This window comes from Euprymna scolopes, chromosome 15 (assembly GCF_053919585.1).
Source record: "Euprymna scolopes isolate OS-2025 chromosome 15, ASM5391958v1, whole genome shotgun sequence".
Classification (NCBI taxonomy): Eukaryota; Metazoa; Mollusca; class Cephalopoda; order Sepiida; family Sepiolidae; genus Euprymna; species Euprymna scolopes.
The window spans coordinates 96632211-96646920 of record NC_136496.1 but is presented as its reverse complement, the minus strand read 5'-3'; the positions used below and the strand labels follow the sequence as shown (position 1 = coordinate 96646920).

The following is a 14710-nucleotide window of genomic DNA, read 5'->3' as shown; positions in this document are numbered from 1 at the left end:
AAACCATGAGTTAAATAAAACCATCAGCAAAGGGACAAAGATGTGCGACAACCTCAAATACATTATGGTGTGTGAAGATTCTAGCAAGTGAAATGATAGCCATATATAAGGTAAAGTGACAAGGATGACCAGAGGCAGCCCTCCTCAAACACTTTTGAATGACCTAGTGCTTTAATTTATTTTGTATTTTTTCAGAAATAAATAACTTTTTGCAGTGTAACATCTGTTCTGATGCCACACTTAAGTTAATTTGTCCTTAGTCAATGTAAAGGTAACGCTTCTATATACGAAGGCAACTTTTATTTTTACCTACTTCCGAAATACCTTTTTTTGAGGAGCTAGTTTTCCCTCATTAAAAACAATCTTGTGTCATATTTTGCTCTCGTGGGGGGAAGCAAACAAATAGCAATAGAATAAGTAGTGTTTTAATATCAATTTTAGAGCGATAAAAAAACTAACTTGACAAATTTCTTAATTTTTTCCTCTTTATATTGTATTGTATTGTATTTAATTTATCCCCTCGGGCCATGTTTATCGTGTCATTTTAACCTAAATTCATTTTTCTGGTTCAAATGAATTGAGTACTATAGTAAATTCAAACGATTTTTTTGTTTTTTTTTTTCCATGGGAGGAAAGAATAAAAAAAGTAAATTAAAACCGCGGGAAATTCGACACGTGACATTAACACGTATGGATTAACGCGGGAGAATTCAGGAGAGTGGGGTTTTTTTGTTTGTTTTTATTCGTCTACCGTCTTAGACGAGAAGAAATTCCGTTATTGCAAGGTATTAAGCATGTCAAAGGTCAACACATTGTTTGCCTATTTTTCGAAAACTCCGAAGAAATCGGAAGATAATCATGTACTGTCTCCGAAGAGTAACAATAATACGCCGAAAACTACGAAATCCAACAGTACTACTCCGAATCGAACTCCCGTCAGCAAAGAAAATTTAAAAAATGGCGACGCAACACCGGGTAAGACATAACGAAAAAGTACTAATTTCAAGTTTTTTCACTGGTTGTTGAATAAAAATAAATAAATAATCGTAATTTAAATTAAATTTTAAATATCTTTTCCAAGGAAAGATATTTTTTATTTTGTTCATGTAAGTTAAAAATAAAATTAAAAAAAAAAAAGTTTATTTATATTTTGATGCTTAAACGAAATGAATGGACCGTGCTGAAATAATGTCAAAATTCTTTTCTTTTTTATGTTGGTAATTTATTTATCATGTTTCAGTTTTAGTATCGTTTCTAATGCTTTACTTTAAAATTTTTAGATACGAAATTTTCATTTAAACTTTTATTTGTGAAAACATATGAACACGAGGTTATTTTTTTAAAGTGGGTGTCAATGTTGTTTTTCGTTGCAACAAATGAAAATAGATTTCAACATTGTAATTTTTAATTGAATGGTATAAATTTAAAATGAGTTTGTATTACTGTACGCATAGATTCGAAAAAGTTGTCAAAAAACAAATATATAACAAATGTTATCAAAGGCAAAATGTTACTTTTCTACCTAACTGGATATGTTTTTAGTGTTTTTATTAAATCTAACATGTTTATTGGGTTCGAAAAACATACAGTGTTTACCGATGTATTCGAAAATTGCAAATGGCGGGGCACTCTCTGGTAAACACGGTAAGCTTGGGAAAATGAGTTAAAACTAACAAAAATATTGTTAGAAACTCGCTCAATATATGTTACCATGACATAGGCTGACCTATATTCGGTGAGTTTTTAACAGTGTTTTGTGTATTTTTTTAGTTTTAACTCGTTTTCCCAAGCTTACCGTGTTTACCAGAGAGTGCCCCTGCCCCGCCATTTGCAATTTTCAAATACATCAGTTAAACATTGTATGTTTTTCGAGCTGATAAACATGTTACATTAAATACAAACACTAAAAAAAATTATCCAGTTAGGTAGAAAAGTAACTTATCTTGCCTTCGATAACATTTATTTGTTATATATTTTATTTGTTTTTTTGACAACTTTTTCGGATTTTTGTGTACAGTAATACAAACCCGTTATAGTTTAAAATAAATCTGTAAAATATATCTTAAAAAAGGTGAAAGTGTACTGGGTGACCACCCGAAGACTTACCTTTAAAAGTTGATTACGGGAGGTTGAAAATAAAATACCTTTCGGAATAAACACCCGCCAACCTCCCCATGTTAAGAACGGCTTTCGGAATAAACACTCTTTGGAGATTGGACAACCTCGTGCACATTGACAAAAAAATAAAAATAAAATAAAATAAATAAAATAATGATAAAAACGTATTCAAAAGTTTCACATATTTTCTTGTCAATTTGTTTATTTTAAACTAAAACAGGCGGTCCGTCCGCCGTCCGGTTTGGTAATCGGAACATTTTCATATCGAGGCTAGGTTTTTATCTGACACCGGTGCGGTGCGGTACGGTCGCATTTATGGTCGTCTATTCTTCTGGAGCGTCTTACATTTTTGTAAATCTTAGAGAAACAAAACGTAAACACGCCATAATGACAGTTCAGTAGTAACATGGTTTTTATAGCTGAAATGTACAACCGATGCTAACTAAAACTGACTTTGACAGACGTTGTCGAGTGCCCCCTCCTTAGGTGTATCAGAATTTTGATAGGAATTTTTGACACCCCTAACACGAAACTGCGAATAAAATATAAAAAACTCGTAATTTCTCTTTTAAAAGGTGGTTGTTTATTTTCTTTAAGAATTATACTTCCAAAATAAACTAAAGGGTAATCTCCAAAAATACCGTTAGGGCTTACAACATGGCCGCCAGAAGAGTCAACAAAAAACTGCGAATAAAATATATAAAACTCGTAATTTCTGTTTTTAAAGTGGGTTGTCAATTTTCTTTATGAAATATACTTCCAAAATAAACTATTACAGTCGTTTAAAACATAATAGAAGTATTATTTTTTATTTTAAAAAAACAATGTTTACAAAATGTCTACGCACGTTCGTAGACATTTTGTAAACATTGTTTTTAAAAAATAAAAAAATATTACTTCTATTATGTTTTAAACGACTGTAACAGTTTATTTTGGAAGTATATTTCATAAAGAAAATTGACAACCCACTTTAAAAACAGAAATTACGAGTTTTATATATTTTATTCGCAGTGTTTTGTTGACTCTTCTGGCGGCCATGTTGTAAGCCCTAACGGTATTTTTGGAGATTACCAACTAAAGTTGTATAAAAAGTAATAGATATTTTTTTTTAAACAGTAATTGAATTTTAAGAGTTCAGTAGTATGCAATTTTTAAACTTTAAAAATCTATCAATTTTTCTATTGATTCTATTTTTACGATATTTTCAGGGTCAATGTGAAATTTTATGCTCTTTCCAATAAACCGAATATAATATTTTAGACAAACGTTTTTTTTTTTTTTTAATTCACGCCCCCCCCCATTTTGAAATGTCTATTAAAAAGTAAATAATTAATTTACTCACAAAAGTTTTATATATCACAAATTGAAGATAAAAAAATCAATAAATAATATATTCAAATTTAGAACAAAAAGTGTTTATTTTTGTTTTTTTTTGTTTTTTTTTAGAAATTTACCTTTAAAGTCCGAAGTTTAAAACCTTTTTTTTGTTTTTTTAATCACGTTGTTTTTTAAATGAAACCTTGGTCCTTGCTCCTTTTAATTGAAAAAAAAAAAAAAAAAAAAAAAGAATCAGGGTTTCAATTACATTTTTCGAGTAGCTTGGAAAGACAGGGGGTCGAATTATTCAATATTTTTCACAGTTTCTGACACACCTACCTCCTCCTAAATTCCACAATTTTCACTTTTTTTAAAAAAAACAAACTTTTTTCCTATTAATATCATCGATTACAGACTGAATGAAAAATTGCTGAATTTAGGAAGGGGGGGGGGACTGTCGACAACGTCCGCCCTGACTTTGCTTATGTTTGGGAAATATTTTTAGATGAGGACTGATAATTTTGTATTATTTGGGCTACTGTTCTCTAGGTACCTCCAACATGCGCCGCAGATTTAACCCCCACCCCCTATATTAACACAATGCAACTGTAATTTAATATTATCATCCTAACTTTTGTAGTATTTAAAAGAAGCTTCGGGTATGTTTTACTGTCTACAGTCCTTCGAAAATGTGGTAAAAAAATCAAATATATAACAAATAAATATTACCAAAGGCAAGATAAGCTAGTCTTTTACCTAACTGGATAGGTTTTTAGTATTTTTACTAAAATGTAAAAATGTTTAATCGGCTCGAAACACAAGCAAGTTCAAAGGGTATGCGAGCACAAGAAAAAGTGATTACACTGTATTTGTTACACAGCCATGTTTTTCTTGTGGTCATGTACCCTTTGAAAACGCTTTTTACATTAAGTAAAAATGTTAAAAACCTACCCAGTTAGGTAGAAGAGTAACCTATCTTGCCTTTGGTAACATTATTTTTTATTATATATTTGATTTTTTTAACACTTTTTCAAAGGACTTGGTAGAATAAAACATATCTGAAGTTTCAAATAAACTGCTAATTTAAAAAAAAAAAAAAAAAAAAAAAAAAAATTTACAACATATGAAAATGCAGGACTTGTTTCCAAATATCAGCAGATATTCTTGAGCTAGTCCTGTAAATGGGCGAAGTAGTTTTTATGGTTTGAAAATCAAAAGAGAAAAAAAATGTAAAAAACGCAATAAATCTATGAGGGGCATGCAATAAGTTATGCCCCTGACCCACTTCCCATAGCAGTAGAGCAACGAAACTTGGCACAGTTATTCGTCTTTCTCTACATAGGAACCACCCAGAGTTATGCATTTCTCCCATCGTTTGATGCAGCTCTGGAGACCGTTTTTGTAGAACACCCCAGGTTGGTCCTCCAACCACGACATGACTTCAGAAATCAAGGTTGCATCATCTGGGAAATGCTTTCCTTTCAAAAACAACTTCATGGCTGGGAAGAGGTGAAAGTCAGAGGGTGCAAGGTCAGGAGAGAAGGGAGGATGGGGGAGTATTTCATAACCACATGGCCATGCTTCTGATCTGGCGACATATGAGTTGTGGACCGGAGCATTGTCCTGCAGGAGGAGGGTATCTTTGCTGATCTTGCCCCGCCTCTTGATTTTGATAGCTTCCCTTGATTTCCTCAAAAGTGAAGCATAATAGGCTCCTGTAATTGTTGTACCCTTTACCAGGAAATCTGTCATCACTACTCCGTCCTGGTCCCAGAAGACTGCGAGCATGACCTTGCCAGTGGAGGGCTGCAACCTTGCCTTCTTTGGAGGTGGTGAGTCCAAGTGCTTCCACTGCATTGACTGGGCTTTGGTCTCTAGTGATGGACCCAAGTTTCATCGTGTGTAATCAGTCTTTTGAAAAACTTTGACTCATCTTCTTGGCACATCTCCAAATTCATCCTCGAGCACTCAATGCGTTCTCGCTTCTGGAATGGTGTGAGCAACCTGGGAATCCATCTGGCAGACACCTTATGCATATGCAAATGGTCATGAATGATAGTTTCCACAGACCCTGTACTAATCTTGACATCTTGGGCTATTTGGCGAATAGTAATGCGCCGATCTTCCAAAATAGCAGCCTCAACTTGACAGACAGGTGCCTCTTTAATTGCAGGGAGGGGACCAGGTCTGGGAGCTGTTTCCATAGACTTTCGGCCATATTTGAATTCACAATGCCAGTGTTTTACAAGGTCATATATTGGGGCATTATCACCATAAGTTTCTTTCATTTCATCAAAAGTCTCCTGTGGTGTGCGTCCTTTCAAATACAAAAACCGGATCACTGCTCGACATTCAACAGGCTCCATTTCACACCTGACTCAGTTCAAACACCTATAAAACAGAAACCACAATTAGTTCAAAGCTGTAATTTGCCACATAACCCGTAGAGATATAAATTATTGCACATGCAACATTTCAGCTAGATCAGACAACTGGAAGTGGGTCAGGGGCATTACTTATTGCACGCCCCTCATATAACGGATGTTACCAAAGGCAAAAATATATTACTGTTTAACCTACTTGAATGAGTTTTTTTATTTTTTATTTTTAAAGCGTTCATTTACTTTGAAATAAAAGTAATGTCGGCTCTTAATGTACCGTTGCACACCTTTTAACATGTAGACACTGTCGCAAGGAAACCAATAAAGGAAGAGAAAAGAAACTCAACTCACTTTTTTCTTAGTGAAATAACCGACATTTCGCAACCAATTGGAGAAGGAGGTAGAGATCAATAATCATTGTTTAATCATATCTTGTCAGCGCATTTCTATCTTAACATGTTCAAATATGTAGTGCATCCAAGAAACTGAAGACTTCTCTCTCTCTCTCTCTCTCTCTCTCTCTCTCTCTCTGACATGTCCATCAATCTCCACAGATCAGTAATTCTAACTTTGAGTTCAACAAGTCTGCTCCAGCTGAACTTTCGTTCCCTGTTATTTTCAACTAACCATTTTATGTAATAGTGGGATTACTGGCTCAATATTTAACACATCATGAATAACTTTATTAATTTTTCAGATTTTGCTGTTGGAGATGTTGTGTGGTCAAAATTAGAAGGTTACCCTTGGTGGCCAAGTTTGGTGTGTAACCACCCAACCACCAATACTCATCTGAAGACCGGAAAAGTAGCCGAAGTGCATGTCCAGTTTTTTGATGATCCAGTTTCTCGAGCTTGGGTCAAGGCAAAGTGAGTATAAACGTTAAATTTGCTTTTCATATAAAGCATTCGTTTGTGCTTCTTCTGACTATAACTATTACAATCAAGGTCATGAAGTTTTTATTTGCAGAAGCAGACAAGGTCTTATTTTTATTTATTTAATTTTTTTTAATTTGGGGAAAATACAGCTTCCCAAAAAATTTTCTGGATTTTGAATTTAATAGAAACTATTTTTTTTATCTCCTATTTTTATAATGTTACCCAGTCGTTAAATATGCTTAAATATTATATTTTAATTCCTGCAGATTCTCTTAATTATTATATTATACTTAATATATAGTGTTACATGGAAGGGCTGCCCCCCTCTTATATAAGTAAGAAGGCATACTAGATAAGTGAAAATGAGATTAGGATAAGGCTAGAATCGAACCCTGTAAGCAAGTGTTAAAGAAATGGAATGTTAGAAATTAAGTCTATTGTTAATTCTATTAGAAATAGTTAAATATTGCTTATGTCGGAAAAAGAGTCGATTGTCCATTCTTTTAGAAATCTGAACATTAAATATGCCAGTTAAAAGAATGGACAATGCAAATTAAAGATATATTGTTTAAAAATAGGTTAGATATTAGAATTGAGGATTCTTTTGTTTGCCAAAAGTGTGTTTTGACAAACATGTGAAAATTAGTCGCGCTTGAAAACCACACTTCTGACGTCATAAACAAAGATTTCTCAATATAGGATTCTGTGGGTTCGGAGTTAGTCGGAAGACAGTCAAGAGTTGATGAGAGAGATAGTCAATTGAAGAGGAGAGCGTCTTAGAAGCGAAGGGTAGAAGATTAGACCATGTAGATCCAAGTTTGAATTCCTGAAGGTAAATGTGTTTCATCATCATCTTATAACGAACTTTGTGTAACTCTTTCAAGTATTGTCTTCCCCACCATCATAAGTGAAGTATCTCCTCCTCTCTATATGTGTATCAGAATTGTTGTATCATATCTGCAGTCTAATATGTCTCCCTCCATATTTATCATCGTTATTCATGTAATATGTACCCCCGTTATACATGTCTCGTTATGTTCCCAATATGAGCCTCCTGTTACACAACAATAGTAGTGATTTTGAAAAGTAAAAAAAAAAAAAAAAAGACTTGTGTACCATGAGCTAGAAGCAGAACAAAAACATATAATTCATAATCATAGCATGAGTTTCTTTTCTTTTTTTCTTTTCTTTTCTTTTTTTCTTTCCTTTTTTTCTTTTCTTTTTCTTTTTTTCTTTTCTTTTTCTTTTTTTCTTTTCTTTTTCTTTTTTTCTTTTCTTTTTTCTTTTTCTTTTCTTTTTCTTTCTTTTCTTTTCTTTTTCTTTCTTTTTCTTTTCTTTTTTTTTCTTTTTTCTTTTCTTTTTTTTCTTTTTTCTTTTCTTTTTTTTCTTTTTTCTTTTCTTTTTTTTCTTCTTTTTTTCTTTCTTCTTTTTTCTTTTTTTCTTTTCTTTCTTTTCTTTCTTTTTTTCTTTTTTCTTTTCTTTCTTTTTTTCTTTTTTCTTTTCTTTCTTTTTTTTCTTTTTTCTTTTCTTTCTTTTTTTTCTTTTTTCTTTTTTCTTTTTTCTTCTTTTTTCTTTTCTTTTTTTTTTTCTTTTTTTTTTCTTTTTTTTCTTTTTCTTTTCTTTTTTTCTTTTTTCTTTTCTTTCTTTTTTTTTTTCTTTTTCTTTTTTCTTTTTTCTTTTCTTTCTGTTTTTTCTTTCTTTTTTCTTTTCTTTCTTTTTTTTTCTTTCTTTCTTTTTCTTTTCTTTCTTTTTTCTTTTCTTTTTTTTCTTTTCTTTTTTTTCTTTTTTCTTTTCTTTCTTTTTTTTCTTTTCTTCTTTCTTTTTTTCTTTTCTTTCTTTTTTTTCTTTTTTCTTTTCTTTCTTTTTTTTCTTTCTTTTTTCTTTTCTTTCTTTTTTCTTTTTTCTTTTCTTTCTTTTTTCTTTTTTCTTTTCTTTCTTTTTTTTTCTTTTTTCTTTTCTTTTTCTTTTCTTTTTTCTTTTCTTTCTTTTTTTTTTCTTTTTTCTTTTCTTTCTTTTCTTTTTCTTTTTTCTTTTCTTTCTTTTTTTTCTTTTTTCTTTTCTTTCTTTTTTTTCTTTTTTCTTTTCTTTCTTTTTTTCTTTTTTCTTTTCTTTCTTTCTTCTTTTCTTTCTTTTTTCTTTCTTTCTTTCTTTTTTTCTTTTCTTTCTTTGTTTTCTTTTCTTTCTTTTTTCTTTTCTTTTTTCTTTTTTTTCATTTTTCTTTTCTTTCTTTTCTTTCTTATTTCTTTTCTTTTTTTTCTTTTTTCTTTTCTTTCTTTTTTTTCTTTCTTTCTTTTTTTTCTTTTCTTTCTTTTCTTTCTTTTTTTTCTTTTCTTTCTTTTCTTTCTTTTTTTCTTTTCTTTCTTTTTTTTCTTTTCTTTTCTTTTTTTTCTTTCTTTTCTTTCTTTTCTTTTTCTTTTTCTTTTCTTTTTTTTCTTTTTTTTTCTTCTTTTCTTTCTTTTTTCTTTTCTTTCTTTTTTTCTTTTTTCTTTTCTTTCTTTTTTTCTTTTTTCTTTTCTTTCTTTTTTTCTTTTTTCTTTTCTTTCTTTTTTTTCTTTTTTCTTTTCTTTCTTTTCTTCTTTTTTCTTTCTTCTTTTTCTTTTCTTTCTTTTTTCTTTTCTTCTTTTTTTCTTTTCTTCTTTTTCTTTTCTTTTTTTTCTTTTCTTTTTTTCTTTTTCTTTTCTTTTCTTTCTTTTTCTTTTTTTTCTTTTTTTTCTTTTTTTTTCTTTTCTTTCTTTCTTTCTTTTCTTTCTTTTTTATTTATTTATTTATTTCACCCCAAACACAGCATATTGCCATTTGGAAGTAAGGGCTACTATTTGGGATCATGTCTAAGAGACGACTGTGGGGAGTTGGGCAACAAAATATATATTCACCTTACATTTAAAACTTCTGCAGGTTATTACAGCTAGGGAAACAGAGGAATTCCAAAATTTAAAGTAGGAGGCTTTCTGACATCTAGAGACTTCTATGGTGAAGGGGTTGAATTTAGCTGCTTGTCATGTTAGTCGGGAGTATATACATCTGGGGGAAGTTCAAGTACTATGTGTATGTGATAATGCCTATAGGATTTGTTTTTGTCTCTGCAGCCGTTTATGGCTAGCCTTTGACACTGCACTTCAACCATTTAAATTGTTTGGATTTTTATTTATTTTTAAAATTATTTTTAAGGTATGTTCGGTCATTTACTGGCGCAGATTCCAAGGAAAATAGAGTTGGAGGAATCTATTTCTGCCCGGATCTTTCTCAAAGAAAAGCGGTTACCAATGCTGACAAAGCAATGAAAATGTCTAAAGAAGAACGTCTTGGACTTCTTGTAGAATTACAACCTTCTGAAGATGAGGACGAAGATGATGATATGAAAGACTTGGATGGTGAATATCAGTTCTTTACAATATAAATAGGTTTTTTGTATAAAAAAAACATAATCCTATAAAAAATGCATATCTATTTCTGTTCATAGCATATCACACATGCATTTGATAAAATTTAAAACTCATCAAACACTGTTCCACTGGTCTGCTTCTCGGCCAATTACAATATGATAGCCTTCAAGTCCAATGTAAACAAGTTCTTGTTAAGCCGTCCTCTTAAATAATCCAAATTCTACTCAGTCTACACTATTAACGATAACCACCTTACATTCATTAACAAAAAAATTTTTTTTACAAATTTGTACAATTTTTTTTATGAAATGTAATTTCTCCACTTTTTGTAATTTTCTTTTTTTTTTTTATATATATTTTTTATATATATTTTTTATATATATATATATATATATATATAAGAAAATGCTAAACCACTAGAGCATTATGCTCAATTTTATTTTTCTTTCTCTTATTCCCCCCCCTCTCGTGTTTAATCTTTTCTTCTTTTTTCCTTTTTTGTCACATTGTTTTGCTTTACTTTGACCCCCCCCCCCCCCTCTGTTTGGAAAATTTTAATTTTGTCAAACTTCAAACGAGTCATGGAGAAGGGAGGTAGAAGACTTTTGTTTCATCAATGTATAACTTCCTGTCTCTTAAAAACATCAGTTGATACTTTCAATATGAAAAAAAGAAATGATATTGTAGATTGACACTCACTTCTCTTCCTTCACCCGATGCTATTCTACTTTGTTTAAGTGGCTATTAGTGAACACACAAAGGAGAATTAAATGGAACAATTATTTTAGAATCGGTTTCATATATGAATTTAATGTAAAATGGCCACATTTATGAGTCATACTAATGTTTTAGGGCAATTAATCATGAGGGGGGGGGGGCTTTTCTTATTTTTTTTTCCTTTAAGTGATTGCATGTGGTTTTACAAGTTTTTTTCTTTGTGATAAGTGGGATTAGGGATCTTGTTACTTGGGCCTAAGGTTAGTGGTAGAGTAAGATTTTTTTTTTCTTTTTTTTTTACTAACTTCATTATACCCCTACCCCCACCCCAAATAGCTGCACAGAATTTATCACCCCCATAACTTAAAAAATTAGCGGATTTGCTCTAAAAAGCTAAAATGGCGCCAAAGCTGAAGATCATTTTACATTAAATTTCATCATTAAATTTCATATGTGTGAAGTGAGGGTGTAGGAGGTGTATAGGAAAACCTTAAGGAATCAAACATTAAACTTGGCTTTAGTATATATTAGCAGGGAGACCCAACATTGCCTAGGATTGAATGATAATCAATGAATATTTCACACTTATATTTTTATTATCATTGAAATCTGGGAGGAATGTAATAACTTGGTTCAAAATATGTTATTTTACATTGCACTCTGGAGAACCTACTGTTTCTTCTATAAAATTTATGTATATAAACTTCTTTCAAGTTAACGAAAAAACAAATTAAGAAATTTGCGTGCACGGTTTGAAAACAAAAAAAACGCTATTAACTTACCCACAGTAGAATTTTCACAGGACATTGTTCTATCATTGTTGCTAAGTGATGACATGGAAAAAAATGGCTTTACTGATGATAGATAAATTTTGATTATTGGTAATTATCGGGGATATTCTGAGACAAAACTTAACTAAGATCACTCTCAGGCTTGTACACTAAAGTTCTGTAAATTTTAAAGAAAATCTGTAGCTGTTTCAGAGTCTATAAGGAACGAACTCACACACACAAATTTGCATTTATATAATTGTAGAGACTCCCTTCCTTTCTGAAAGAGGAAATGATGCATGGGAGTATGATCTCGTAGGACTGAAACAAACCATACCTAAGGGTTGGGCCTCTTGTAAATGAAACTCTAGAATCATAATGTGCCAAGGATTTTTTGGCAAGTTTTAACAGAAGAGTAGCAATATGTGACACAATGTCAGTGTAATGTGAGGAAAACCAGTATCCCTTCTTCCAACTACCCTCCCATCTACATTCCCTGGTAGGGGTGCCTCAGGTGTCAGCAATAAATTCTGCTCCCATTCTTGAAAAAGGAGGTAATACTTGAACAGATGGCCTTAAAGAAAGGTCTGCTAAGACAAGACAGGCATTGTTAGAACTATGCTAAGACGTTTCCTCTTGTGGCTAATATTAAAAAAAAAAAAAAAGTTTGCAAAGCTTGTTAAATTTTTTTAAATTAAAAACAAAATCCAAAAATTAATCTCTCTCTCAAGTAGTACTGAAAAATGTCTCACATTTAGCATGTTTTTTATTCAACTAACACATAACTGGGAAAAATTTCTTACCAACTATCAGCTTCATTAGTATGCTTCTCTCACAAGATTACTATTATTTAAAAAAAAGCTTGATCTCTAATGTGCTTTAAATCATATTAAGATGATTCAATGTGTTAGCTGTTGAAATTAATCTTTTTTACACTCATTCTCACTATGTAGTGATGCAAGTTCTACATTTTTTTTTCTTTTTAAATAAAAAAAGGCTGATTTTATTTATTTTTATTTTTTAATCTTTTAATTGACTGGATTTTATCTCATTCTTTCTCTCTTTCCTTTTTTTCTCTTGTTCTCTATGCTTCTGTCATGTCTGCCTTATTTCCCTCTTTTTTTTTCTTGCTGAAAATGTTACTTTTCTTATGATAGTTAAGATTTCAAACAATTTATAATTGGGGGTGGGGGATTTAAATGACATTTCTTTGAACAAAAAAGGGGTGGTTCAAGTTTGGAAATTTGTCTCGATTTCAGTTTTTTTGTCATTGATAATTGGACCACAGTCTTCTCAGACTATGACATTAACTTCCTCATAAATTGTTACCTTCATACTGCAACCTCAGATTAATTTACGTGCCATTTTGTAAAATGAGTTAATTGCTTATGAAAAATAATTTTGCACTTTTTCTGGCTGTTTGCAATTTCTGAAGATTTTAGTTTATTTTTACTTTCTTAAAAGGAATGTTTGACGAATCGATGAGTGAAGATGATGACTCTGACAAAAGCAAGGAAAATGTTGGCGATAAATCCCTAAAAGTAAGTGAAATAGTCTTTTTATTTTTAACTAACTTTTGTTTTTCTTTTAAGAATTCTAATGTGTACAAATGTATTAATTTATGTGAGTCGAACATGTATGAAATATCTTAAAATTAATTTAAAAAAGAAAAATTTTCTTTTATCAAATCAATAACCATAATTGCCAAAGTTATAGTAATTAATGCTCCCTTCAGGTGGAGGGTGTTAGTGTAAGATCTGTTCTGTTGTGAGCGCCTGGCTTTCATGCTCCTTCTTTGCCCATTAGTCAGGTGCAGAGGTGTGATCACAGGAACTAGACAGAAACACCTAATGGTCGACCTTGTTTCCTGACTAGGGCAATTAAAGCTGTTCCCTGCTCCCGCCACATCCCATTCCCTAAAACTAAGCACTTTGGGGGGTGTTTGAGTACCATTTATGCCAATGCAATTAGATTGGGTTGATTTTTGTCTGATGGGTTGATGGTACCGGATTAACAGTTTCTGGCTGCTGTTTCCGACTGATAGTACAGGAGCCCTAATTCTTTATTGGCACTTAAAGCAGCTGTGCCATCATCAGTTGTATAATATCGGGATGGTTGTAGTGCCTTTCCTGGGGCCACAATCCTGTAGATGAGGAGTCGGCTGATGGTCTATTTGTTTTGCATGTTTGGTATTCTGCACAATCCATTTTGTCCAGCACCTCTCACCCTCTCAATTCCCTACATAACATCCCTGCAACTTATGACCCCGATAGTAGCCCCCTACATCAAAGTGGCACTGTGCCTTGTTTGGGGTGAAATTGTAATAAAAAAAATAAAAAAATCTTTCCAGACATTACTACCATCTTGGGAGAAAGGTAAAGTGTAATTTTATATTAATCCCTCTCTCATAATATAAATCTGAGCTCTAAATTATTCCAAAAAATAAAAATGTTTTTAATGTAATTTAGAAAACTGTTGATAGAATAATATTGCTTATTTTAAAAATAATTTCAACACAGGGAAATGTTACATACTTGTGCATATATAACAATGTCTATATGTATGGCTGAGCATTGTTCGTGTCTATATAATGTTCGTTATGTGTGTGTGTGTGTGTTAGCATGTATTAATAACAGTCAATTAAGGTGTGGACAATAATATATGCAGTCAGTTTTTTTACAGATGAATAACATTGTTAGGACACCAATAAAATGGACACATATCTTGTTCTCCCTTTTTGGTTCTGTGAATGCTGCACATGAATTTCTTTCTCCGAAAGAAAACACCCAGCCGCGAATTTGAGCCTTTTATTTCATCTGGATCCCCTTTCGAAGTTTGCACGCTTATTGTAGTCTACATTTCTCTATTTTTGCACCCGATAGTTCTCTGAGCGGTTACTATGTTTTAGAACTTTTTATAAACCCCCTAGATTATAATATCTACGATTTGTGAAGGGATATCATCTCTAGATTTATTTTGATCAACTTTTATAAAATTTGCGCTATTCTGTTCTGTCACGTGTTTGTTGGTGTTTTTCATATAAAAGTGAAACTGAAAATCAATAACAGTGATTCACTGGCCTTCGTGGCCAGCACGTGTTGAAAGGCAATCAGCTTGTGGGGAATACCCTTCATATCAGACAATTGCTA

The 14710-nt window shown here is 31.7% G+C and overlaps 1 protein-coding gene across 2 annotated transcripts in view; it reads left to right on the top strand.

Moving 5' to 3' along the window:
• Positions 1 to 679: 679 nt before the first annotated feature.
• The window catches only part of LOC145294008 (DNA mismatch repair protein Msh6-like), a 110108-nt gene continuing 96077 nt past the window's right edge, over positions 680 to 14710 (top strand). For both annotated transcript variants that reach the window (XM_080140964.1, XM_080140965.1), the window contains exons 1-4: positions 680 to 975; positions 6514 to 6682; positions 9860 to 10062; positions 13026 to 13102. In XM_080140964.1, the coding sequence (XP_079997090.1) occupies positions 795 to 975; positions 6514 to 6682; positions 9860 to 10062; positions 13026 to 13102 (630 nt within the window). In that variant the 5' untranslated portion in view covers positions 680 to 794. The remainder of the gene's footprint in view (positions 976 to 6513; positions 6683 to 9859; positions 10063 to 13025; positions 13103 to 14710) is intronic.